The 27,119-nt window shown below is 45.0% G+C and overlaps 1 protein-coding gene across 1 annotated transcript; it reads left to right on the top strand.

Annotated features, from left to right (window-relative positions):
- Positions 1–19,539: 19,539 nt before the first annotated feature.
- LOC117534536 (complex I assembly factor ACAD9, mitochondrial-like) lies at positions 19,540–27,025 on the top strand (the record flags this gene model as incomplete). Its single annotated transcript, XM_034198755.1, is given in 6 exon segments — positions 19,540–19,802; positions 23,530–23,623; positions 24,001–24,102; positions 24,452–24,558; positions 26,005–26,105; positions 26,947–27,025. Coding segments are annotated over 6 exon segments (648 nt in total), but the record flags the coding sequence as incomplete, so codon positions are not given.
- Positions 27,026–27,119: the final 94 nt, after the last annotated feature.

The following is a 27,119-nucleotide window of genomic DNA, read 5'->3' as shown; positions in this document are numbered from 1 at the left end:
AAATAGTGTGTAAATAATATTAATTATTATTATTACTACTGCTCATTGTCTGCAGTTACATTGAAGGTGCATTCAATGCTCCCCTCTGATATTTACATAATCATGGACTGCTTCTCTCTGCCTCGGACAGAAATGAATTATCATAGGAACTAGAAATGGACTGTAAAGTTGACTTATTTCCCAAGATGCACCTGGTCTCTCGTACCCACAGCCCACTTTTAAAGTCAACAAAAGGAAGGAGTGCTCTTGTTTTATTATGCATTCTGTTTCTTAAGTAGACAAAACCCTATTGATGTAAAACTAGTACTGTGACGATGTTGAGAACGCAAAATAAAATGATATATTGTAAAATCTGAGCTGACTGTCACTACTTGCAATGCCATTTTCTTGTCTCATTTGAATGACGTGTATATATGGACAACACTTTCTGTAGATATTTCTACCAAGTAGGGGTTTGACACACCTAGGAACACAAATATATTTGTATACTTTAAAAGGGTTAATGGTCCTAGTGTCCTTTAGTACCACACTCACTTGAAAGGGGTCCGAGGAAAGACTACATTCATACCTGCAAAACATAACATCATTTTAGAATCCTAGAAGTGCACTTACTGAATCATTATTTATATTATAAGAAGAGGAATCAGTGTTAGAATCATAGGTTTTAATTCATACTTGATTCTGATAGGTCACTTTTCGACATTCAGAGGTCTGTTCTTTCTAGATAGCAGGCCGTTGCTAAGGAGAGTAGACCGTTGCTAAGGAGGAGGCTCCAATCAAGGGACTACAGTACTACAGAGGACACTATGCTGCGTTCACACCGGACGCAATGCGAATATTTGCTTCGCTCTTATCACGGGCCGGGCCCGGTGCAGACAAGAAGCCAGTCCTGCAGGCTCGAGGAGCTAGCATCTCAATTAGCATCAGAACTAGCATCTCTTCCGCTGCAACAACAACTACGCGACGACAACAGAGACCGTGGAGACAGCGGAGACCAAGGAATAAACGGAGACTTCGAGATTCCCCCGGGGACGCCTCGGCAGACAGACACGCATGAGGCAGTGACGAGAGGAAGAGAACCGAGGGAACAAATATCCGCCATGTCGTTAGCCACCCTGCTAGCATATCAACGGCTAAAGCTACAACGGAGCCTCCCTCCCCCCCCCCCCACCACCACGACAAGCCGGTTGCTGTAACGGACAAAGACAAATATCTGCAAGCTGACGACATTGTGCATTTAAGCAACAAAAATGGACTACATATTTTTCATCTGAACACTAACAGCCTGAGACACAAACTGGCTGAACTCAGGCAGCTATTCATGAACGGTAAGGCAAGCATATTATGCTTTTCTGAGACCAAATTGGACAATTCCATTACAGATTCAGAGATTGAAATTGAAGATTATCTTGTAGTGAGAAGGGACAGGAACGTGAATGGAGGTGGTGTCTGCATGTACATACATAAAGACACCAATTTCAAAAACCGTACTGACCTGCATCATGAAAATATTGAATCTGTGTGGGTTGAAATTATTTTTGACAATGCTAAATCTGTAATAGTCGGGACAATCTATAGACCACCGGAACAGAGTGACTTTTATGATACATTAGATGGGTGTTTGGCTGATGTGGGGGATGTAGAGACAATTATTATTGGAGACTGGAACACGGATATGCAACGTAAAGACACGTCCGTCTTCAAGTCCTTCAGTAGGATTTGTGATCTGCACGGCTTCAGCCAGCTAATCACCCAACCCACCCGGGTATGTGAAACAACACAAACTACCATTGATCTCATTCTGACCTCTGACAAGTCCAGGATCTCCAGTAAAGGGGTTATAGCATACGGGTTAAGTGATCATTATATGATATTCTGTACCCGCAAAAAGCTAAAACAAAGGGCCGGCTGTCACAAAACAGTCATATCTAGAGACCTCAAAAACTACTCTAGCGAGGCCTTTAACCTAGAACTCGAGAGCCTGGACTGGTCAGATGAGCTCAGTGGTACACAAGTTGAAGAAACATGGCTTGGTTTCAAAAACAAATGCTCTGCAATACTCAATGATTTGGCCCCCCTAAGAACAACCAGGGTAACACATCGCGCTGAGCCGTGGATGCACTCCGGCATACTGACCGCCATGAAAACCAGAGACAAAAAATGCTCTGAGTTTCATAAAAGTCAGTCAATGCTTTCCAAAAGCACGAGCAGTGAACTCCAGGCCCACGTGACTGAACTCAAAATTGAAAGAAACAGACTAAGAAATGACGTAAGCTCCATGATCAAAACTGCCAAAAAGAATTTCATCAATATCAAAACTGAGGAAAACAAAAATAAACCCCGTGAACTTTGGAAATTACTCAATAACCAGCTTGGCTGCAGTAAAAAACTCAAAACGAGATTTTCTAACTTAAACATAAAGACAGATAACAGGCTCATCACAGACAAACTGGATGTGGCCAAGTACTTGAACATTTTTTTCACAAACATAGCCACAACTCTTGTAAATAAATGACCCTCCCACTCAGGGCTTTTTGGAGTAGATCACATCATGACCTACTACAAAAACCTAGGGGTACGCAAAGATGATTTCAGTCTAGCAAGGGTAACAACAGCAGAGGTACTCATTAAACTGAGCGCCCTCCAACCTAACAAGGCCACTGGCCACGACAATATCCCCTCCAAATTCCTCAGAGACACAGCAACCGCCATCTCACCAGTCATAGCTCACATAATTAACCTCTCCATAAAACAGGGAAAAGTACCCAAAGACTTCAAAATTGCAAGAGTAACCCCCCTGCACAAAAAGGGCAGCAAATTGGACCCAGGCAACTACCGCCCTGTTTCTATACTTACCTCCATCTCGAAAGTCATGGATAAAATAGTATATGAACAGGTCGAAAAGTACCTCGCGGAAAAGAAACTAATCTATGAATTTCAATCTGGCTTTAGAACATCCCACTCCACTGACACATGCCTTCTTTATTTGAGCGACCACATCAAACAAGAGGTGGACGAGGGCAAGTACTGCGGCATGGTGATGCTGGACCTACAAAAGGCTTTCGACACTGTCAATCACCCCATTCTGATTGACAAGCTAAAAGCAATTGGTTTTGATAAACTATCGGTGAGCTGGATGCAATCCTACCTGGAGGGGGGGAGAACAGATGGTGGAGGTAAACGGTACTCTGTCCCCCCCCCTCCCAGTGAGCTGTGGTGTTCCACAAGGAAGCATATTAGGTCCGTTACTGTTCCTAATTTATGTAAATGACATGTCATCAGCATGTGACTGCAACTTGTTCCTGTTCGCGGACGACTCAGCCCTGCTGGTCTCTGACAGGAACAGGTTGCAGGTTGAAAAAACCCTCAGCTCCGAGCTCGGGAGAATCTGCACCTGGCTCGCCGATAATAAATTATCATTACACCTGGGTAAAACAGAGTCCATTCTCTTCGGTTCGAAACATAATCTCAGCAAATCCGACGACTTCTCAGTTGCAGTGGGCGACATTATTGTCACAAGTAAGAAGGAAATTACATACCTAGGATCTATTCTTGAGGCAAACCTCTCCTGTGACAAAATGGCATCCAATGTAATAAAAAAAGTCAATCAAAGAACTAGATTCCTATACCGGATCTCCTCTCTGGTAAACAAAAACACCCTGAAAACTCTGGCAGGAGCACTCATTCAAGGGTACTATGACTATGCTTGCACGTCATGGGACCATAGCACCTCCAAGGCGCTAAAAATAAAACTTCAAACATCGCAAAATAAACTGGTCAGACTACTGCTTGACCTTTCATCTCGAACCCACCTCACCTCTGCCCACTTTGACAACCTAGGATGGCTTAGAGTAGACGACAGAGTACAGCTACTTGCAATGGGCCTGGTCTACAAGATCCACTACACCTCTATGGTACCCATGTACATGTCAAAATTCTTCCCAAAGGTCAAGGAATACCATGATCATAACACCAGAGGGAGCTCCACAAATCATGTGAAACCCAGATTTGGCACAAAAAAGGGGGAATACACGTTTCGCAATTATGCCACATCAAGGTGGAACGCTCTTCCCACAACTGTAAAGGAAAGTAAAACTATACTTACCTTCAAAACCTCTCTTAAAGAGCACCTTCGGGGGAGAGCATTGCAAAACTGGCCCCGGTAATGGTACAAATCTCAACCTGTCGTTCAATGGACAGCTCCCCCCCCCCCCATCTATGTATATACTCGCATTTTAGACTCTGTTACTAACTGTATATCTGTAGACTTGGTATGTCTTAAATGTCCGGTTAGGATGTATTAGAACGAAATCTAAAATGAAAATTGTAAATAAGCAATCTGTATGTAAAAAACCACCTGTATGTAAATTGTAAATAAGCCATCTGTATGTCAAATATGTCTTATATGTCTTATATGTCTTAAATGACATGATGAATTGGAAATGGGGGACCCCGATGTAAACAAGACGAAAGTCTTTCTCTGGTCTGCATCCCCTTAACAATTGTATGTTTTGAGCTGTACTGTACTGTACCCAATATACAAGCTGTTAATAAACTTTTCAATCAATCAATCAATCAATCAATCAATCAATCAAGTTACACTTTTTTAAAGCTCCCCAACCAAAGTTTGAAGCATGTGATTTCTGTCATAAATGTCTAGTCTGAATATGACGCTATCCTGATTATGTTTGTTTGTTTAGTTTTTTTCTCAGACTTGACAAAGCTCTCTCATAAGTTATACACATTTTTTTTGTAAAATTCCCTATTATTATCCTCACTTTTCCAGGATTCGTACAGAGGGCATGACATCTGTGCCCTCTGTCTAAAAGTCTGGTATGAGTTTGAGTGTGAGTGTGTGAGTCTGTGAGTGTGTGACTGCGTGAGTGTGTGAGTGTGTGACTGTGAGTGTGTGTCTGTGTGACTGCGTGACTCTGTGACTGCGTGAGTGTGACTGCGTGAGTGTGTGACTGTGAGTGTGTGACTGTGAGTGCGTGACTCTGTGACTGTGTGAGTGTGTGACTCTGTGACTGCGTGAGTGTGTGAGTGTGTGACTGTGAGTGTGTGACTGCGTGACTCTGTGACTGCGTGAGTGTGTGACTCTGTGACTGTGTGACTGTGTGACTCTGTGACTGTGTGAGTGTGTGACTGTGAGTGTGTGACTGTGTGAGTGTGTGACTGTGTGACTCTGTGACTGTGTGAGTGTGTGTCTGTGTGACTGCGTGACTCTGTGACTGTGTGACTGCGTGAGTGTGTGACTCTGTGACTGTGTGAGTGTGTGACTGTGTGACTCTGTGACTGTGTGAGTGTGTGTCTGTGTGACTGCGTGACTCTGTGACTGTGTGACTGCGTGAGTGTGTGACTCTGTGAGTGTGTGACTGTGTGAGTGTGTGACTGTGTGACTGCGTGTCTGCGTGACTGTGTGAGTGTGTGACTGCGTGAGTGCGTGACTGTGTGACTGCGTGAGTGCGTGACTGCGTGACTGTGTGACTGTGTGAGTGTGTGACTGCGTGTCTGCGTGACTGTGTGACTGTGTGAGTGTGTGACTGCGTGTCTGCGTGACTGTGTGACTGTGTGAGTGTGTGACTGCGTGAGTGCGTGACTGCGTGACTGTGTGAGTGTGTGACTGTGTGAGTGAGTGACTGTGTGACTGTGAGTGTGTGACTGCGTGACTGCGTGACTGAGTGAGTGTGTGACTATGTGAGTGTGTGAGTGAGTGAGTGTGTGACTGTGTGAGTATGTGAGTGTGTGACTGCGTGACTGTGTGACTGTGACCAACCCAGTCTCACAAAAAAACGTGTAATAACTACGTTGGTCCACAACGTAGGACGTAGTATATCTACAAAAACGCCTCTGAAATTGTAAGATCCCTACGTTTTTTTCACCATTCGTTCCAATGGCTGGCTTCTATGTCACGTGATCTTCACATTTCTCCCTGCAGAAAAAAAAAAATGGCCGACCTTCGTTTTATTCTCGGTGTAAAATGCCTATTTTAAGGTTAGTTTGGTCATTAAAATGCATTTTGATGTCATTTCATGCGAGAAATATGAGATGTTATTTAAGATTATGTGTGCAGTGGGTATACATGATCTTTAGTTTGCTAGTTATTAGGAAGATTACTTCAGGAAATTGTGTCCATTCAACGTTTTAATTGTTACCAAGATGGTTGCTAGGGACGCTGCTATCGATATTATTTCTGTTATGTTGTGTAAAATTGTGTTATCTTTATTCCTACCCCCTTCCCCGTCAATGTATAGTGTTGGTCCACAGTGCAAACGTATTAGTTATTAGCTAGACTTTTATTTAGCATCTCAAAACACATGTAAACAGCTTCATGCCCGGGAGGCGAAGACCGGCAGTCCGGCTCACTAAAATGTCCGTGCAGAACAATACCCGTGAAATGGGATGGGACCACGGCAGACTGTCCAAAACTGGATTTGAACGGGTCCACCGCGTTCCCCCCCCCTCCCCCAACCCGTCCCCAGAACTACACATGCTGGCACGTCTCTACTGGGAATTGTAGTTTTAAAAGACGTTTTCATATTTCCCATAATAAGAAGTTGCCAGTATTAAACTGTGTACATCCCTGGAGGACAGAGGGTGTCGTTTTTCTCATACTGATATTCTAAACAATCTGTGCTGTTGTATTTGCTGTAAAGTGTCTCTATAGGCTAATTTTATTATATGTACAGCACTTTGGCTCGACCTAAAATCGTTTATAAATGTGCTATATAAATAAAACTTGATTTGATTTTGGAGGTTTATGGGATAGGAAACACTCAAATTTAAAACATATAATTAATAAATGGGTGACAATTGCTTGTGCCCAATGGGCAGCATTAATATATACCCACACGACAGCTAAGGTCAGAAGAGCTTTATTTAACAGCTGGTCTTATGTCTGTGACCCCTCCTGTTGTTCATTGATAAGCCTGAAACATGCACTTGTCAAGGTTCAGAGGCACATTTTGCAAATATGGCAGTAGCCATCGCTCAGCTTAAGATAAGATATACTTTATTGATCCCAAGTTGGAAACATTTGCGTTACATCAGCATGTGTAACAGTTGTAAATATGCAGTGGTGTTTATTTGTAAATCATTTAGTATAATCACACAAATTCTGTGTTTTATATTTAATAATTCTCTGTTCTTTATTTATTGATTGTTCAATACCTGACAAGGCCGGAGATGAAAAACGTGGGTCACAGGTTCCTCAACAGTGCATCACAAGACATCTTTCAATATTTGTGTACCTCCACCATTAAATTGTCATATTCTGCATATTTCTTATACTATCTACATCTTATAAGAGTATAATACATATGTATAATATCAGTTAAAATAAGTGCTTCAACATAGTTAACATTCCTGGAGGTATACACAAAGTTTTACATTCATTGCAGAACTACACCATTTGTGAATATGTCAATAAACCTTAGAAAATCTTGAAAGGGATGTGCAAAATAGTCATTATATACAGTCTTTAATTAACTATTAGTAGAGAATAACGAGTAATGAACATACTTTATAGGGATTCTATTAATGTCTAATAATAAAAATAATGAAATTCAATAACATGCTTTAACCACTAGGTGTCCCTTTATATCAGGTGTGCACGTTTATGGTGTAAATACAGCCTATCTACCAATTGGATCAAATATAAAAGTCAGCCGAATTAGTGTTGATACTGCAAGGAGGTGTATTGTGTGAAAATAAATGTAAGATGTTGTTTAATGGCTGATATATTTATGAACCATGTCACGTTTCCAGTTCATCATGTTTGTCTCATCAAGGCTCTATAAATAGAGAACTACAGCAGATATGTAACATGTAATGCAGCCAAACCGTGTATTACAATGCCGTTATGTGATGACTTTCAAAGAGAAAAGCAGTGGACCAACACTAATAACGGTGTTGGTAACGGAAAATAACGTATCTATTGTGGTGATTGACATTATTCACCCACGGATCTATGGGTTAGGCCAGGGTATTGTTCTGCACGGAAATTTTAGTGAGCCGGACTTCCTGTCTCAGCCGGTCCGATGTGTTTTGAGATGCTAAATAAAAGTCTAGCTTGTACCTTTGATTTTGTTAAACTAATAGGCCTACGTTTGCACTGTGGACCAACACTATACATTGACGGGGAAGGGGGTAGCAATAAAGATAACACCATTTTACACAACATAACAGAAATAATATCGATAGCAGCGTCCCTAGCAACCATCTTGGTAACAATGAAAACGTTGAATGGACACAATTTCCTGAAGTAATCTTCCTAATAACTAGCAAACTAAAGATCATGTACTGCATCCACTGCACACATAATCTTAAATAACAACTCATATTTCTCGCATGAAATGACATCAAAACGCATTTTAATGACCAAACTAACCTTAAAATAGGCATTTTACACCGAGAATAAAACGAAGGTCGGCCATGGTTTTTTTTCTGCAGGGAGAAATTTGAAGATCACGTGACATAGAAGCCAGCCATTGGAATGAATGGTGAAAAAAAAACGTAGGCATCTTACAATTTCAGAGGCGTTTTTGTAGAAATACTACGTCCTACGTTGTGGACCAACGTAGTTATTACACGTTTTTTTGTGAGACTGGGTTGGTGTGACTGTGTGAGTGTGTGACTGCGTGACTGTGTGACTGCGTGAGTGTGTGACTGCGTGACTGAGTGAGTGTGTGACTGCGTGACTATGTGAGTGTGTGACTGCGTGACTGTGTGACCGTGTGAGTGTGTGACTGCGTGACTGTGTGAGTGTGTGACTGAGTGAGTGTGTGACTGCGTGACTGTGTGACTGTGTGAGCGGGTGACTGTGTGAGTGTGTGACTGCGTGAGTGTGTGACTGCGTGAGTGCGTGAGTGTGTGACTGCGTGAGTGTGTGACTGTGTGACTGCGTGACTGCGTGACTGCACGACTGTGTGACTGCGTGAGTGTGTGACTGTGTGACTGCGTGACTGTGAGTGTGTGACTGCGTGACTGTGAGTGGCTTGACTGTGTGACTGCGTGACTGCGTGACTCTGTGACTGTGTGACTGCCTGACTGCGTGAGTGTGTGTCTGTGTGACTGCGTGACTCTGTGACTGTGTGACTGTGTGAGTGTGTGACTGCGTGAGTGCGTGACTGTGTGACTGTGTGACTGTGTGAGTGCGTGATTGTGTGACTGTGTGACTGCGTGATTGCGTGAGTGCGTGACTGCCTGATTGCGTGAGTGCGTGACTGTGTGAGTGCGTGACTGTGTGACTGCGTGACTGTGTGACTGTGTGAGTACGTGACTGCGTGAGTGCGTGACTGCCTGATTGCATGAGTGCGTGATTGCGTGACTGTGTGACTGTGTGAGTGTTTGACTGTGTGAGTGCGTGATTGCGTGATTGCGTGAGTGCGTGACTGCCTGATTGCGTGAGTGCGTGATTGCGTGACTGTGTGACTGTGTGACTGTGTGAGTGCGTGACTGCGTGAGTGCGTGACTGCCTGATTGCGTGAGTGCGTGATTGCGTGACTGTGTGACTGTGTGAGTGTTTGACTGTGTGAGTGCGTGACTGCGTGATTGCGTGAGTGCGTGACTGCCTGATTGCGTGACTGCCTGATTGCGTGACTGTGTGAGTGTGTGACTGCGTGACTGTGTGACTGTGTGTGACTGTGTGACTGCGTGACTGTGTGAGTGTGTGTGACTGTGTGACTGTGTGAGTGTGTGTGACTGCCTGACTGCGTGAGTGCGTGACTGCGTGAGTGCGTGACTGCCTGATTGCGTGACTGCGTGACTGTGTGAGTGTGTGTGACTGTGTGAGTGTGTGTGACTGCCTGACTGCGTGAGTGCGTGACTGCGTGACTGTGTGACTGCCTGACTGCGTGAGTGCGTGAGTGCGTGACTGCCTGATTGCGTGACTGCCTGACTGCGTGAGTGCGTGATTGCGTGACTGTGTGTCTGTGTGACTGCGTGACTGTGTGAGTGTGGTGATTGTGTGACTGTGTGAGTGTGTGACTGCGTGACTGTGTGAGTGTGTGATTGTGTGACTGCGTGAGTGCGTGACTGCCTGATTGCGTGAGTGTGTGACTGCGTGAGTGCGTGATTGCGTGACTGTGTGACTGCGTGACTGTGTGACTGTGTGAGTGCGTGACTGCGTGAGTGCGTGACTGCCTGATTGCGTGAGTGCGTGATTGCGTGACTGTGTGACTGTGTGATTGCGTGAGTGCGTGACTGCCTGATTGCGTGACTGTGTGAGTGTGTGACTGCGTGACTGTGTGACTGTGTGTGACTGTGTGACTGCGTGACTGTGTGAGTGTGTGTGACTGCCTGACTGTGTGAGTGCGTGAGTGCGTGACTGCCTGATTGCGTGACTGCCTGACTGCGTGAGTGCGTGATTGCGTGACTGCGTGACTGTGTGTCTGTGTGATTGTGTGACTGTGTGACTGTGTGACTGCGTGACTGTGTGACTGTGTGACTGTGTGACTGTGTGAGTGTGTGACTGCGTGACTGTGTGACTGCGTGAGTGTGTGACTGCGTGACTGAGTGAGTGTGTGACTGCGTGACTGTGTGACCGTGTGAGTGTGTGACTGCGTGACTGTGTGAGTGTGTGACTGAGTGAGTGTGTGACTGCGTGACTGTGTGACTGTGTGAGCGGGTGACTGTGTGAGTGTGTGACTGCGTGAGTGTGTGACTGCGTGAGTGCGTGAGTGTGTGACTGCGTGAGTGTGTGACTGTGTGACTGTGTGACTGCGTGACTGCGTGACTGCACGACTGTGTGACTGCGTGAGTGTGTGACTGTGTGACTGCGTGACTGTGAGTGTGTGACTGCGTGACTGTGAGTGCGTGACTGTGTGACTGCGTGACTGCGTGACTCTGTGACTGTGTGACTGCCTGACTGCGTGAGTGTGTGTCTGTGTGACTGCGTGACTCTGTGACTGTGTGACTGTGTGACTGTGTGACTGTGTGAGTGTGTGAGTGCGTGATTGTGTGACTGTGTGACTGCGTGATTGCGTGAGTGCGTGACTGCCTGATTGCGTGAGTGCGTGACTGTGTGACTGCGTGACTGTGTGACTGTGTGAGTGCGTGACTGCGTGAGTGCGTGACTGCCTGATTGCATGAGTGCGTGATTGCGTGACTGTGTGACTGTGTGAGTGTTTGACTGTGTGAGTGCGTGACTGCGTGATTGCGTGAGTGCGTGACTGCCTGATTGCGTGAGTGCGTGATTGCGTGACTGTGTGACTGCGTGACTGTGTGACTGTGTGAGTGCGTGACTGCGTGAGTGCGTGACTGCCTGATTGCGTGAGTGCGTGATTGCGTGACTGTGTGACTGTGTGATTGCGTGAGTGCGTGACTGTGTGACTGTGTGAGTGTTTGACTGTGTGAGTGTTTGACTGTGTGACTGTGTGAGTGTTTGACTGTGTGAGTGCGTGACTGCGTGATTGCGTGAGTGCGTGACTGCCTGATTGCGTGACTGTGTGAGTGTGTGACTGCGTGACTGTGTGACTGTGTGTGACTGTGTGACTGTGTGACTGTGTGAGTGTGTGTGACTGTGTGACTGTGTGAGTGTGTGTGACTGCGTGAGTGCGTGACTGCGTGAGTGCGTGACTGCCTGATTGCGTGACTGCGTGACTGTGTGACTGCCTGACTGCGTGAGTGCGTGAGTGCGTGACTGCCTGATTGCGTGACTGCCTGACTGCGTGAGTGCGTGATTGCGTGACTGTGTGTCTGTGTGACTGCGTGACTGTGTGAGTGTGTGATTGTGTGACTGTGTGAGTGTGTGACTGCGTGACTGTGTGAGTGTGTGATTGTGTGACTGCGTGAGTGCGTGACTGCCTGATTGCGTGAGTGTGTGACTGCGTGAGTGCGTGATTGCGTGACTGTGTGACTGCGTGACTGTGTGACTGTGTGAGTGCGTGACTGCGTGAGTGCGTGACTGCCTGATTGCGTGACTGTGTGACTGTGTGATTGCGTGAGTGCGTGACTGCCTGATTGCGTGACTGTGTGAGTGTGTGACTGCGTGACTGTGTGACTGTGTGTGACTGTGTGACTGCGTGACTGTGTGAGTGTGTGTGACTGCCTGACTGTGTGAGTGCGTGAGTGCGTGACTGCCTGATTGCGTGACTGCATGACTGCGTGAGTGCGTGATTGCGTGACTGCGTGACTGTGTGTCTGTGTGATTGTGTGACTGTGTGACTGCGTGACTGTGTGAGTGTGTGATTGTGTGACTGCGTGAGTGCGTGACTGCCTGATTGCGTGACTGCCTGACTGTGTGAGTGCGTGACTGCCTGACTGCGTGAGTGCGTGACTGCGTGAGTGTGTGACTGCGTGAGTGCGTGACTGCCTGATTGCGTGAGTGCGTGATTGCGTGACTGTGTGAGTGTGTGATTGCGTGAGTGTGTGACTGTGTGAGTGTGTGACTGAGTGAGTGTGTGACTGCGTGACTGTGTGACTGTGTGAGCGGGTGACTGTGTGAGTGTGTGACTGCGTGAGTGTGTGACTGCGTGAGTGCGTGAGTGTGTGACTGCGTGAGTGTGTGACTGTGTGACTGTGTGACTGCGTGACTGCGTGACTGCACGACTGTGTGACTGCGTGAGTGTGTGACTGTGTGACTGCGTGACTGTGAGTGTGTGACTGCGTGACTGTGAGTGCGTGACTGTGTGACTGCGTGACTGCGTGACTCTGTGACTGTGTGACTGCCTGACTGCGTGAGTGTGTGTCTGTGTGACTGCGTGACTCTGTGACTGTGTGACTGTGTGAGTGTGTGACTGCGTGAGTGCGTGACTGTGTGACTGTGTGACTGTGTGAGTGCGTGATTGTGTGACTGTGTGACTGCGTGATTGCGTGAGTGCGTGACTGCCTGATTGCGTGAGTGCGTGACTGTGTGAGTGCGTGACTGTGTGACTGCGTGACTGTGTGACTGTGTGAGTGCGTGACTGCGTGAGTGCGTGACTGCCTGATTGCATGAGTGCGTGATTGCGTGACTGTGTGACTGTGTGAGTGTTTGACTGTGTGAGTGCGTGATTGCGTGATTGCGTGAGTGCGTGACTGCCTGAGTGCGTGATTGCGTGACTGTGTGACTGTGTGACTGTGTGAGTGCGTGACTGCGTGAGTGCGTGACTGCCTGATTGCGTGAGTGCGTGATTGCGTGACTGTGTGACTGTGTGAGTGTTTGACTGTGTGAGTGCGTGACTGCGTGATTGCGTGAGTGCGTGACTGCCTGATTGCGTGACTGCCTGATTGCGTGACTGTGTGAGTGTGTGACTGCGTGACTGTGTGACTGTGTGTGACTGTGTGACTGCGTGACTGTGTGAGTGTGTGTGACTGTGTGACTGTGTGAGTGTGTGTGACTGCCTGACTGCGTGAGTGCGTGACTGCGTGAGTGCGTGACTGCCTGATTGCGTGACTGCGTGACTGTGTGAGTGTGTGTGACTGTGTGACTGTGTGAGTGTGTGTGACTGCCTGACTGCGTGAGTGCGTGACTGCGTGACTGTGTGACTGCCTGACTGCGTGAGTGCGTGAGTGCGTGACTGCCTGATTGCGTGACTGCCTGACTGCGTGAGTGCGTGATTGCGTGACTGTGTGTCTGTGTGACTGCGTGACTGTGTGAGTGTGTGATTGTGTGACTGTGTGAGTGTGTGACTGCGTGACTGTGTGAGTGTGTGATTGTGTGACTGCGTGAGTGCGTGACTGCCTGATTGCGTGAGTGTGTGACTGCGTGAGTGCGTGATTGCGTGACTGTGTGACTGCGTGACTGTGTGACTGTGTGAGTGCGTGACTGCGTGAGTGCGTGACTGCCTGATTGCGTGAGTGCGTGATTGCGTGACTGTAAGACTGTGTGATTGCGTGAGTGCGTGACTGCCTGATTGCGTGACTGTGTGAGTGTGTGACTGCGTGACTGTGTGACTGTGTGTGACTGTGTGACTGCGTGACTGTGTGAGTGTGTGTGACTGCCTGACTGTGTGAGTGCGTGAGTGCGTGACTGCCTGATTGCGTGACTGCCTGACTGCGTGAGTGCGTGATTGCGTGACTGCGTGACTGTGTGTCTGTGTGATTGTGTGACTGTGTGACTGTGTGACTGCGTGACTGTGTGACTGTGTGACTGTGTGACTGTGTGAGTGTGTGACTGCGTGACTGTGTGACTGCGTGAGTGTGTGACTGCGTGACTGAGTGAGTGTGTGACTGCGTGACTGTGTGACCGTGTGAGTGTGTGACTGCGTGACTGTGTGAGTGTGTGACTGAGTGAGTGTGTGACTGCGTGACTGTGTGACTGTGTGAGCGGGGTGACTGTGTGAGTGTGTGACTGCGTGAGTGTGTGACTGCGTGAGTGCGTGAGTGTGTGACTGCGTGAGTGTGTGACTGTGTGACTGTGTGACTGCGTGACTGCACGACTGTGTGACTGCGTGAGTGTGTGACTGTGTGACTGCGTGACTGTGAGTGTGTGACTGCGTGACTGTGAGTGCGTGACTGTGTGACTGCGTGACTGCGTGACTCTGTGACTGTGTGACTGCCTGACTGCGTGAGTGTGTGTCTGTGTGACTGCGTGACTCTGTGACTGTGTGACTGTGTGACTGTGTGACTGTGTGAGTGTGTGAGTGCGTGATTGTGTGACTGTGTGACTGCGTGATTGCGTGAGTGCGTGACTGCCTGATTGCGTGAGTGCGTGACTGTGTGACTGCGTGACTGTGTGACTGTGTGAGTGCGTGACTGCGTGAGTGCGTGACTGCCTGATTGCATGAGTGCGTGATTGCGTGACTGTGTGACTGTGTGAGTGTTTGACTGTGTGAGTGCGTGACTGCGTGATTGCGTGAGTGCGTGACTGCCTGATTGCGTGAGTGCGTGATTGCGTGACTGTGTGACTGCGTGACTGTGTGACTGTGTGAGTGCGTGACTGCGTGAGTGCGTGACTGCCTGATTGCGTGAGTGCGTGATTGCGTGACTGTGTGACTGTGTGATTGCGTGAGTGCGTGACTGTGTGACTGTGTGAGTGTTTGACTGTGTGAGTGTTTGACTGTGTGACTGTGTGAGTGTTTGACTGTGTGAGTGCGTGACTGCGTGATTGCGTGAGTGCGTGACTGCCTGATTGCGTGACTGCCTGATTGCGTGACTGTGTGAGTGTGTGACTGCGTGACTGTGTGACTGTGTGTGACTGTGTGACTGTGTGACTGTGTGAGTGTGTGTGACTGTGTGACTGTGTGAGTGTGTGTGACTGCGTGAGTGCGTGACTGCGTGAGTGCGTGACTGCCTGATTGCGTGACTGCGTGACTGTGTGACTGCCTGACTGCGTGAGTGCGTGAGTGCGTGACTGCCTGATTGCGTGACTGCCTGACTGCGTGAGTGCGTGATTGCGTGACTGTGTGTCTGTGTGACTGCGTGACTGTGTGAGTGTGTGATTGTGTGACTGTGTGAGTGTGTGACTGCGTGGACTGTGTGAGTGTGTGATTGTGTGACTGCGTGAGTGCGTGACTGCCTGATTGCGTGAGTGTGTGACTGCGTGAGTGCGTGATTGCGTGACTGTGTGACTGCGTGACTGTGTGACTGTGTGAGTGCGTGACTGCGTGAGTGCGTGACTGCCTGATTGCGTGACTGTGTGACTGTGTGATTGCGTGAGTGCGTGACTGCCTGATTGCGTGACTGTGTGAGTGTGTGACTGCGTGACTGTGTGACTGTGTGTGACTGTGTGACTGCGTGACTGTGTGAGTGTGTGTGACTGCCTGACTGTGTGAGTGCGTGAGTGCGTGACTGCCTGATTGCGTGACTGCATGACTGCGTGAGTGCGTAATTGCGTGACTGCGTGACTGTGTGTCTGTGTGATTGTGTGACTGTGTGAGTGTGTGACTGCGTGACTGTGTGAGTGTGTGATTGTGTGACTGCGTGAGTGCGTGACTGCCTGATTGCGTGACTGCCTGACTGTGTGAGTGCGTGACTGCCTGACTGCGTGAGTGCGTGACTGCGTGAGTGTGTGACTGCGTGAGTGCGTGACTGCCTGATTGCGTGAGTGCGTGATTGCGTGACTGTGTGAGTGTGTGATTGCGTGAGTGCGTGACTGCCTGACTGCGTGAGTGCGTGAGTGTGTGACTGCGTGAGTGCGTGACTGCCTGACTGCGTGAGTGCGTGACTGCGTGAGTGCGTGACTGCCTGACTGCGTGATTGCGTGACTGTGTGAGTGTGTGATTGTGTGACTGCCTGACTGTGTGACTGTGTGTGTCTGTGTGAGTGTGTGACTCTGTGACTGTGTGTCTCTGTGACTGTGTGAGTGTGTGACTCTGTGAGTGTGTGACTGTGTGACTCTGTGACTGTGTGACTCTGTGACTGTGTGTCTCTGTGTCTCTGTGACTGTGTGACTGTGTGACTGTGTGACTCTGTGACTGTGTGTCTCTGTGTCTCTGTGACTCTGTGACTGTGTGACTCTGTGAGTGTGTGACTCTGTGAGTGTGTGACTCTGTGACTGTGTGTCTCTGTGACTCTGTGACTGTGTGTCTCTGTGACTGTGTGACTCTGTGACTGTGTGACTCTGTGACTGTGTGTCTCTGTGACTGTGTGTCTCTGTGACTGTGTGACTCTGTGACTGTGTGTCTCTGTGACTCTGTGACTGTGTGTCTCTGTGACTGTGTGACTCTGTGACTGTGTGACTCTGTGACTGTGTGTCTCTGTGACTCTGTGACTGTGTGTCTCTGTGACTCTGTGACTGTGTGTCTCTGTGACTGTGTGAGTGTGTGACTGTGTGAGTGTGTGACTCTGTGAGTGTGTGACTCTGTGACTCTGTGACTGCGTGACTGTGACTGTGTGAGTGTGTGACTCAGAGTCCTGCACGGGTCTGATTTTCAAGACCCGCTCCCGCCCCGCCCCCGCGACGTTTAATACCGAACCCGCCCTGCTACCCGCACATATTGCCAATTAGTTCCGCAACCCGACCCGAACCCGCATATATATGAGCACTGAAAACGTGCAATTATTAACACACGCAGTTGCATATTTGTCTCAAAAAGCGTGGGATGTTGGTTATTTTCTCCGTCTAGGAACCAAAAGCCTCCAGACGTTGGATTTCGCTCTTGAGGAAGTGTTATTGAAAATGCTGTATTCTCCGCTACAGAGCTTCACCGCAGCCATTTCGAATGTGGCGCGCACAGCAGCAGATTGATGCGCTGCAGAGGTTATGATTATGCGCGGTCCCGCGGGGGAGAGGTCTGAGGATTTTAAACATTAAACTAAATTATTATTATTTTAATATATTTATTATGCAATACCCGCGACCCGACCCGCATCATCTTTGTTTTACCCAGAACCGAACCCGGAAAAAAGCGTTTGAAAAAATACCACCCGCGAATCACCATTTTTGCGGGTCACCTGTCGGGTACCCGACCCGATGCAGGACTCTGGTGTGACTGCGTGACTGTGTGAGTGTGTGACTGTGTGAGTGTGTGACTGTGTGACTGTGTGACTGTGTGACTGTGTGACTCTGTGACTGTGTGAGTGTGTGACTCTGTGACTGTGTGAGTGTGTGACTCTGTGACTCTGTGACTCTGTGAGTGTGTGAGTGTGTGACTCTGTGACTCTGTGACTGTGTGACTGTGTGACTGTGTGAGTGTGTGAGCGTGTGACTCTGTGACTGTGTGAGTGTGTGACTCTGTGACTGTGTGACTCTGTGAGTGTGTGAGTGTGTGACTCTGTGACTCTGTGAGTGTGTGAGTGTGTGACTCTGTGACTGTGTGAGTGTGTGACTCTGTGACTGTGTGACTCTGTGAGTGTGAGTGTGTGACTCTGTGACTCTGTGAGTGTGTGAGTGTGTGACTGTGTGACTGTGTGACTCTGTGACTGTGTGAGTGTGTGAGCGTGTGACTCTGTGACTCTGTGAGTGTGTGACTCTGTGACTGTGTGACTGTGTGACTCTGTGAGTGTGTGACTCTGTGAGTGTGTGACTCTGTGACTCTGTGAGTGTGTGACTCTGTGACTGTGTGAGTGTGTGACTCTGTGACTCTGTGACTGTGTGAGTGTGTGACTCTGTGACTGTGTGACTGTGTGACTCTGTGACTGTGTGAGTGTGTGACTGTGTGACTCTGTGACTGTGTGAGTGTGTGACTCTGTGACTGTGTGACTGTGTGACTCTGTGACTGTGTGAGTGTGTGACTGTGTGTCTGTCCGGCCCTTGAGGTTGGAGCTAAAAATAGATCCAGCATTGAAGGCCACATCCTCCGTGTCAGCAGGACGTCATCATGTAGCTGGGAGGGGCTGCATTTCCTCTCACTGCTAAGAATGGGTTTCATTGTGATGTACATTTAAACTGGGTATGGTTACAAATATATATATATATTTGGACTAGATCTTTAAATCTGGAAACCCCTTTGTGGTTAAGCTTGACAAGTGCTATATGAATGAAAAATATGATCATAATTATTTATATGATTATTATATTATTATGATTATTGAGAACAATAATTATAATTAATGTTATTTTTATTTTGTATATTTTTATTAAATCATGTTTTTTAGTTAAATTATTGTTTTATTTAAATTATTGTATTTATGATGTATTATTATTATTGTTTAGAAAATGGTTGCATTTATGTATTTATTATTAGTAGTAATAGTAGTAGTAGTATCATTATGGATGTTGTTATTATTATAATTAGTATTGTTGCACATTTAAAACTGTGTTAGACATACTGTCTGTGCTGCCTTAGTCCGTTTTCATTTTGTTAATAGCATGAAAATCACTATTGTTTTGTGTACACATAAATATGACTCTGCTACTCAGTTAAGACGAACAAAGCAACCAAACAACAGGACTATAATGCAACACCTATCGGAAAAAAATAGATGTATACATATGCCTACTTGATAAATGCATGTACAAAAACCACCATAAATACCCTGAAATTACCCTGTATGTGTAATTCGAGAAACGTTGTCCATGTTGATTACAGTATTTAATATATTCGCTTGATAGAAAGTGAGTCTATTGCGTCATCATGTGGCAGCCGTGCATTACTGCAGTGTTGTAATGATGTGTTCAGGTGCTGTCGGAATCATTACAACTAGGCCAGGAAAGAGTTGGGAATATCAGAGGCTGGCAAAAGCAACATTTTAGACTCAATTGCCTTACATTTGGGTAATTTCGCAGTCAAAAATGGCAATATTTTCTTTCAGTGCGGAGAAAACACGTACTTTAATTTCCCAAGCAGTAGGTGCAGAGACAAATAGCCAACTATAACTGTTGATAAATATAATTTGAAGTCTTCACATGCACATGGTGTTTGAAAAATACTAAAATACTTTCAATTTGGCATCGGTTTGTAGTTATAACATCCACGAGTCCTATCCTTCAACAGACTTGAAGGGAAATTTTGTGCAGGGAAATTGTTAATCGATTAAAATCCATATTCTATAAAGTTCAAAATCAACCAAAATATTTTTCGTTACGCTCAATTCCTTTTTTATATTTTCTATTATTATTTAAAATATTAAACTAGCGTTTGTATACAAATAAATCCAGTATATCATGCACACACATGCAGAAGTTGACTATTTCCGACGGTCTGTGAAGTATTATCCAACACTGTGCGTGTACGTCATCATCACGCGACCAAAATCGGGTGAAAGGTAGCCCGGCTGAGGTTGTTTATGACACTCCTGTGGAATACAAGAAGCAGTGTTTTACTCCAGGAGAAATGATGAGTGTTAACAGATTAATTCTCTCTAAATCAGCTCAGATCAGACAGCTGCTGTGTACCGTGAAGCATGCTGGGAAACATGTGGTTCTCCAGAGGAACATCAGAACCCACAGCAGGAACCTGGCTTATGCTAAAGATCTGTTCCTGGGTCAGGTGAACAAGGTGAGAGTCTACCTGTCAGAGGAGGGGGTTATACTGTGGTAGAGATACATGTTGCCTTAATGCAGTGGTGTCAAGTAAGTAGATTTACTCAAATACTGCACTTTAAAACACATTTGAGGTACTTGTACTTGAGTATGTCCATGTTTGGCTGCTTGATTGATTGATTGATTGATTGATTGATTGATTGATTGAAAAGTGTATTAACAGCTTGTATATTGGGTACAGTACAGTACAGCTCAAAACATACAATTGTTAAGGGGATGCAGACCAGAGAAAGACTTTCGTCTTGTTTACATCAGGGTCCCCCATTTCCAATTCATCGTATCATTTAAGACATATAAGACATATAAGACATATTTGACATACAGATGGCTTATTTACAATTTACATACAGGTGGTTTTTTACATACAGATTGCTTATTTACAATTTTCATTTTAGATTTCGTTCTAATACATCCTAACCGGACATTTAAGACATACCAAGTCTACAGATATACAGTTAGTAACAGAGTCTAAAATGCGAGTATATACATAGATGGGGGGGGGGAAGCTGTCCATTGAACGACAGGTTGAGATTTGTACCATTACCGGGGCCAGTTTTGCAATGCTCTCCCCCGAAGGTGCTCTTTAAGAGAGGTTTGAAGGTAAGTATAGTTTTACTTTCCTTTACAGTTGTGGGAAGAGCGTTCCACCTTGATGTGGCATAATTGCGAAACGTGTATTCCCCCTTTTTTGTGCCAAATCTGGGTTTCACATGATTTGTGGAGCTCCCTCTGGTGTTATGATCATGGTATTCCTTGACCTTTGGGAAGAATGTTGACATGTACATGGGTACCATAGAGGTGTAGTGGATCTGTAGACCAGGCCCATTGCAAGTAGCTGTACTCTGTCGTCTACTCTAAGCCATCCTAGGTTGTCAAAGTGGGCAGAGGTGAGGTGGGTTCTAGATGAAAGGTCAAGCAGTAGTCTGACCAGTTTATTTTGCGATGTTTGAAGTTTTATTTTTAGCGCCTTGGAGGTGCTATGGTCCCATGACGTGCAAGCATAGTCATAGTACCCTTGAATGAGTGCTCCTGCCAGAGTTTTCAGGGTGTTTTTGTTTACCAGAGAGGAGATCCGGTATAGGAATCTAGTTCTTTGATTGACTTTTTTTATTACATTGGATGCCATTTTGTCACAGGAGAGGTTTGCCTCAAGAATAGATCCTAGGTATGTAATTTCCTTCTTACTTGTGACAATAATGTCGCCCACTGCAACTGAGAAGTCGTCGGATTTGCTGAGATTATGTTTCGAACCGAAGAGAATGGACTCTGTTTTACCCAGGTGTAATGATAATTTATTATCGGCGAGCCAGGTGCAGATTCTCCCGAGCTCGGAGCTGAGGGTTTTTTCAACCTGCAACCTGTTCCTGTCAGAGACCAGCAGGGCTGAGTCGTCCGCGAACAGGAACAAGTTGCAGTCACATGCTGGTGACATGTCATTTACATAAATTAGGAACAGTAACGGACCTAATATGCTTCCTTGTGGAACACCACAGCTCACTGGGAGGGGGGGGGACAGAGTACCGTTTACCTCCACCATCTGTTCTCTCCCCTCCAGGTAGGACTGCATCCAGCTCACCGATAGTTTATCAAAACCAATTGCTTTTAGCTTGTCAATCAGAATGGGGAGATTGACAGTGTCGAAAGCCTTTTGTAGGTCCAGCATCACCATGCCGCAGTACTTGCCCTCGTCCACCTCTTGTTTGATGTGGTCGCTCAAATAAAGAAGGCATGTGTCAGTGGAGTGGGATGTTCTAAAGCCAGATTGAAATTCATAGATTAGTTTCTTTTCCGCGAGGTACTTTTCGACCTGTTCATATACTATTTTATCCATGACTTTCGAGATGGAGGTAAGTATAGAGAAGGGCGGTAGTTGCCTGGGTTCAATTTGCTGCCCTTTTTGTGCAGGGGGGTTACTCTTGCAATTTTGAAGTCTTTGGGTACTTTTCCCTGTTTTATGGAGAGGTTAATTATGTGAGCTATGACTGGTGAGATGGCGGTTGCTGTGTCTCTGAGGAATTTGGAGGGGATATTGTCGTGGCCAGTGGCCTTGTTAGGTTGGAGGGCGCTCAGTTTAATGAGTACCTCTGCTGTTGTTACCCTTGCTAGACTGAAATCATCTTTGCGTACCCCTAGGTTTTTGTAGTAGGTCATGATGTGATCTACTCCAAAAAGCCCTGAGTGGGAGGGTCATTTATTTACAAGAGTTGTGGCTATGTTTGTGAAAAAAAATGTCAAGTACTTGGCCACATCTGCTTTGTACTTCTTCCCAGATGTGAGAGAAGTACTCATGTGTTTTACTTGAGTAAAAGTAGAAGTACTCAGATCTTGTACTTGAGTGAAAGTAGAAGTACTCCGGTCTTGTACTTGAGTAAAAGTAGAAGTACTCAGATCTTGTACTTGAGTAAAAGTAGAAGTACTCAGATCTTTTACTTGAGTAAAAGTAGAAGTACTCAGATCTTGTACTTGAGTAAAAGTAGAAGTACTTAGATCTTGTACTTGAGTGAAAGTAGAAGTACTCCGGTCTTGTACTTGAGTGAAAGTAGAAGTACTCAGATCTTGTACTCAGTAAAAGTAGAAGTACTCAGGTCTTGTACTTGAGTAAAAGTAGAAGTACTCAGATCTTGTACTCAGTAAAAGTAGAAGTACTCAGGTCTTGTACTTGAGTAAAAGTAGAAGTACTCAGATCTTGTACTCAGTAAAAGTAGAAGTACTCAGGTCTTGTACTTGAGTAAAAGTAGAAGTACTCAGGTCTTGTACTTGAATAAAAGTAGAAGTACTCAGATCTTGTACTTGAGTGAAAGTAGAAGTACTCAGATCTTGTACTTGAGTGAAAGTAGAAGTACTCAGATCTTGTACTTGAGTAAAAGTACTCAGGTCTTGTACTTGAGTGAAAGTAGAAGTACTCAGATCTTGTACTTGAGTAAAAGTAGAAGTACTCAGATCTTGTACTTGAGTGAAAGTAGAAGTACTCAGATCTTGTACTTGAGTGAAAGTAGAAGTACTCAGATCTTGTACTTGAGTAAAAGTAGAAGTACTCAGATCTTGTACTTGAGTAAAAGTAGAAGTACTCAGATCTTGTACTTGAGTGAAAGTAGAAGTACTCAGATCTTTTACTTGAGTAAAAGTAGAAGTACTCAGATCTTGTACTTGAGTAAAAGTAGAAGTACTCAGATCTTGTACTTGAGTTAAAGTAGAAGTACCAGATCTTGTACTTGAGTAAAAGTAGAAGTACTCAGATCTTGTACTTGAGTAAAAGTAGAAGTACTCAGATCTTGTACTTGAGTTAAAGTAGAAGTACCAGAGTGTAGGAATACTCTGTTACAGTAAAAGTCCTGCATTCAAAATGTTCCTCAAGTAAAAGTAGAAAAGTATTCTCATCAAAATATAGTGAAAGTAGCGACAGTAAAAGTAGTCGTTGTGCAGATTGGTCCATTTCAGAATAATATATATGATATGTTTTCTAATGATTGATCATGGAAGTGTTCTCAAAGCTGGTGAAGGAGCAGCTAGTTTGAATGACAAGCAGAGTACTTGAGTACATTCACTTAGTTACTTTACCCCACTGAGTAAATTCAGGAAAGCTTTCTGATCAGAAATGCAGAACGTAACACCGTTTTTATAATTAGTTTCTCTCCGTGAGAACCTGGGTATTTGTTGTTTCTCTAACTGTGTCTTCCCTCCAGGACGAGGTCTTCCCGTACCCTGAGGTTTCTTTAGAGGAAGTGGAGGAGATCAACCAGCTCGTTGCTCCGGTGGAGAGGTTCTTCAGCGAGGAAGGTGAGAGAGGAGCTCCATGGATAACAAAAGAAAAAGTCCGAATTTTGAGATTTTTAGGAAAAGTCAGAATTTTTTGAGAGAAAAGTCAGATTTTTTTTTGATTTTCAGAATAAAGCCAACATTTTGAGACAAAACTCAGTATTATGTACATGACAGGATGTATGATTACCTAGAAGACTCCATCTTGTGACTGTGTAACTCCCTCTCTTGGATATCAGCATGTGAAGGACACTGTTCAGGAACTAGTTGATGCTCTGTATGTGATGACTACTTCCATTCTGGAGAGGATCACAGATACATGGATCCTGAGATTGAAGCTCAAGCCGGGGACCAGGGAGATTGTTCTAACAAATTACCTTTTTTTATTGTGATTTCAGTCGACTCAGCGAAGATCGACCGAGATGCTAAGATCCCAGCAGAGACTCTGAACGGGCTGAAGGAGCTCGGGCTGTTTGGAGTGATGGTTCCCGAGGAGTACGGTACGATGATGTGACAACTGTTTGGAGTTATGAAAAAGGCTCATATCTCTCAATGTATGCACAAACAGTTACCAAGGCAGAATGGAGATATGTGAAATGGACACCCTGATAGAAAGCTTAAAGAATAGAGGCTCAGACACTAAACAGAAAGGATTTAAGATATATCTAGAGTTCATCTATCATACAGAAATATTTACAAGCTTAAAAAAACCACCAACCAAATACCCTCAAAGAAGAGAAAAAGCATTTGACCTCCATACTGTGTCAGAAATAATCCTTGGTGTGGTTTGGAACACGATATGGCATTAATAGATCTTTAAGTAAAAGTACTTTCTTCTTGTCACCCCAGGGGGTCTTGGGCTGACCAACACGGTGTACGCCCGGCTGGCAGAGATCACCTCTCTGGACGGATCCATCGCCGTGACGCTGGCCGCTCACCAGGCCATCGGACTGAAGGTAACACACAGACAAGAGACGAGATGAGATGAGAAGTACTTTATTGATCCCAATTTGGGAAATGTTTGCGTTGCAGCAGCATAAAGGCATTCACAATACAAATCAAAAGACTAGAAATAAACAAGAAAGTAGAAAATGTTGAATTAACAAGATTTAAAGCAAGTTATTATATATACATAAGTATCTGAGAGATGGAATATTAAACTGAATATATGAATGTAAAATGTACAGTGTGATTTCAAGGGAAAGACAAGGAGACGGATAGAGACGGGAATCTTTAGGATGTGAGATACTGATATCTATCAAACTGCTTATCGACAGAACTCCTTAATGAATGATTTGGTGTAAAACGTCACATGAGAAGGGTCTTTTTATTGTTACTGAGAGAACTGTATAGCAATGGTCCTTTTCACAAGCAAATGATAATAAATACCTTTTAAAACCAAATTAACAAAAGACAACAAAAGGGATTTATTTGCCTAACACCCAAAAACATAATCGACTCATCATTCAACAGTCTTTGTTTGAAACAATGAGCATCTTCCTCCGTATAATAATAATAATAGATTTAATTTGTCAGCGCTTTTACAGGTGCTCAAAGACGCTTTACAGAGATAGTGAAGGGAAAATAAAATAGAGGAACAACAAATAAATATATAGTTAAAATAAAACAAAAACAATCACACATTAAAAGCCAGGTTGAAGAGGTGAGTGTTTGAAGGTGGTGAGGTCAGCAGTCTCTGATGGGTTGGGGGAGTGAGTTCCAGAGGGGGGGGGCAGCGACGGAGAAGGCTCTGTCCCCCCAGGTCCGGGGATTCATAAGATAAGTAAGTAAAATAGTATAAAATAAGATGAACCTTTATTATTCAGTTGTACAAAGCAGCAACGCGGGAAAAAACAGGACAGCACAGATTAATACAATAAATAATTAAAGCAATAATAATAATAAAAGACTATGAAATAGGAGATGAGTAAATAAGTGTCAGCATATATACATATTTGGTCATCTAAGTTATAAAGTACGGAATAAGTTAAAGTGCAAATGGACATCTGTACATACAGTGACATACCTATCTACCTATGTGGTCTACTACTAATCTATTAGCATGGGTTGTGGACCAATCAGGTTCTCGATTCCTAGTCCCAGATTATGCCATGTTGCTAGTGTTTGTTGATCGTTATGTACCTCAAGTGTGCAGATGGATTAGATAACATCTGGCTTGAAACATCTCTTCTCTATTGAGATGAATGTATTTGTATGCATGGTCTTTGTTTCAATAAATACATACCTTTACAGATTTACAGATGACTCTCTCTGCTCTGAAAACCCTTCTCAGCACAGTAATCTAATCTCACGTTCATCTGTTATGTTAAATGTGGAGGGAAGGTCTTAAATGAACTCAGTTGGCACTTTCCCAGCGGTCTAACAGCTGTTTGGTGTTTCAGGGGATTCTGATCGCAGGGACTGAAGCCCAGAAGCAGAAATATCTTCCCAGGCTGGCGTCCGGAGAACACATCGCAGCGTTCTGCCTCACAGAGCCGGGGAGGTAACGCTGCTGGGATCTCATTTGGATTGAATGTGGATATAATATCCTGCTTTTTTATTTTGTTACCTTACATTTTGAATTCCACATGAAATATTATCCACATTTTATTTCTATTTGAGATGTTTACATTTTGGATTGTTTATTTCTCGTCTTCCGTTATACAAAGCCTTGTCTGTGTATGCTGCTGCAACGCAGACTCTCATCTAAGAGCCTAGGGCATGGTGGCCAACATGAGTACTACAACAACACTTGAGCCTGGAAATAAAGGGTGTTCCTTTACTTCTTCACAGATCTCAAATTAAATAAGAACCAAATATCCTGCCAAAATGTATTTTTCTCATTTTGATTAGATTTAAGGATTGGATCACCTGTTCAGGGCTTCTGGAGTCCATTTGTAATGAATTAAGATCCTTTAGAACAAATCCCAGGTCAAATGATACGTTAGAAGTCTTAAACAAACCTTCTCTTGTCTTAGTATTTGTCTTTATTAATGTTACAAATGTCAGACTCGATCTGAACAATAAAGTAGTATCGTATCGATGTTTCAACAAAGCCACATTAAATCAGCTTCGAGTCAAAGTTGTACGATATTTAAACGTGCGATTGTTTGACGTTTTAATACTTTTCATCAGTTAGAGCAGTGCTTCATATATTATAGGATGACAACCAATCAGAGATGAGCAGTTTAAGTTGCTTCAGGGTTCAAAGGTTTTATGGTCATATGCACAAAGCTACAGTTTAGAAATGGCAATGAAATTCTTCCAACAATGCAACATATAGAATATACAGATGAGAAATAGCGCAAGAAGTCTATATCTCTCTTCTTTGTTGGTGGTTTCAGTGGAAGTGATGCCGCCTCCATTCAGACCCGCGCCGTGCTGTCAGAGGACGGGACGCATTATCTGATCAGCGGATCAAAGGTGAGCCAATCTGTTTCACATTTCCCAAACATAAACCCCCCCTGGTATTATTAGCTGTTTTTATTTTTTTGTATTCTTTATTTGGGTCACATTA

The sequence above is a fragment of the Gymnodraco acuticeps genome, unplaced genomic scaffold (assembly GCF_902827175.1).
Source record: "Gymnodraco acuticeps unplaced genomic scaffold, fGymAcu1.1, whole genome shotgun sequence".
In the NCBI taxonomy this organism is placed as follows: domain Eukaryota; kingdom Metazoa; phylum Chordata; class Actinopteri; order Perciformes; family Bathydraconidae; genus Gymnodraco; species Gymnodraco acuticeps.
Note: the sequence above shows the minus strand (reverse complement) of the source record. Positions and strands in the feature narration are given on the sequence as shown.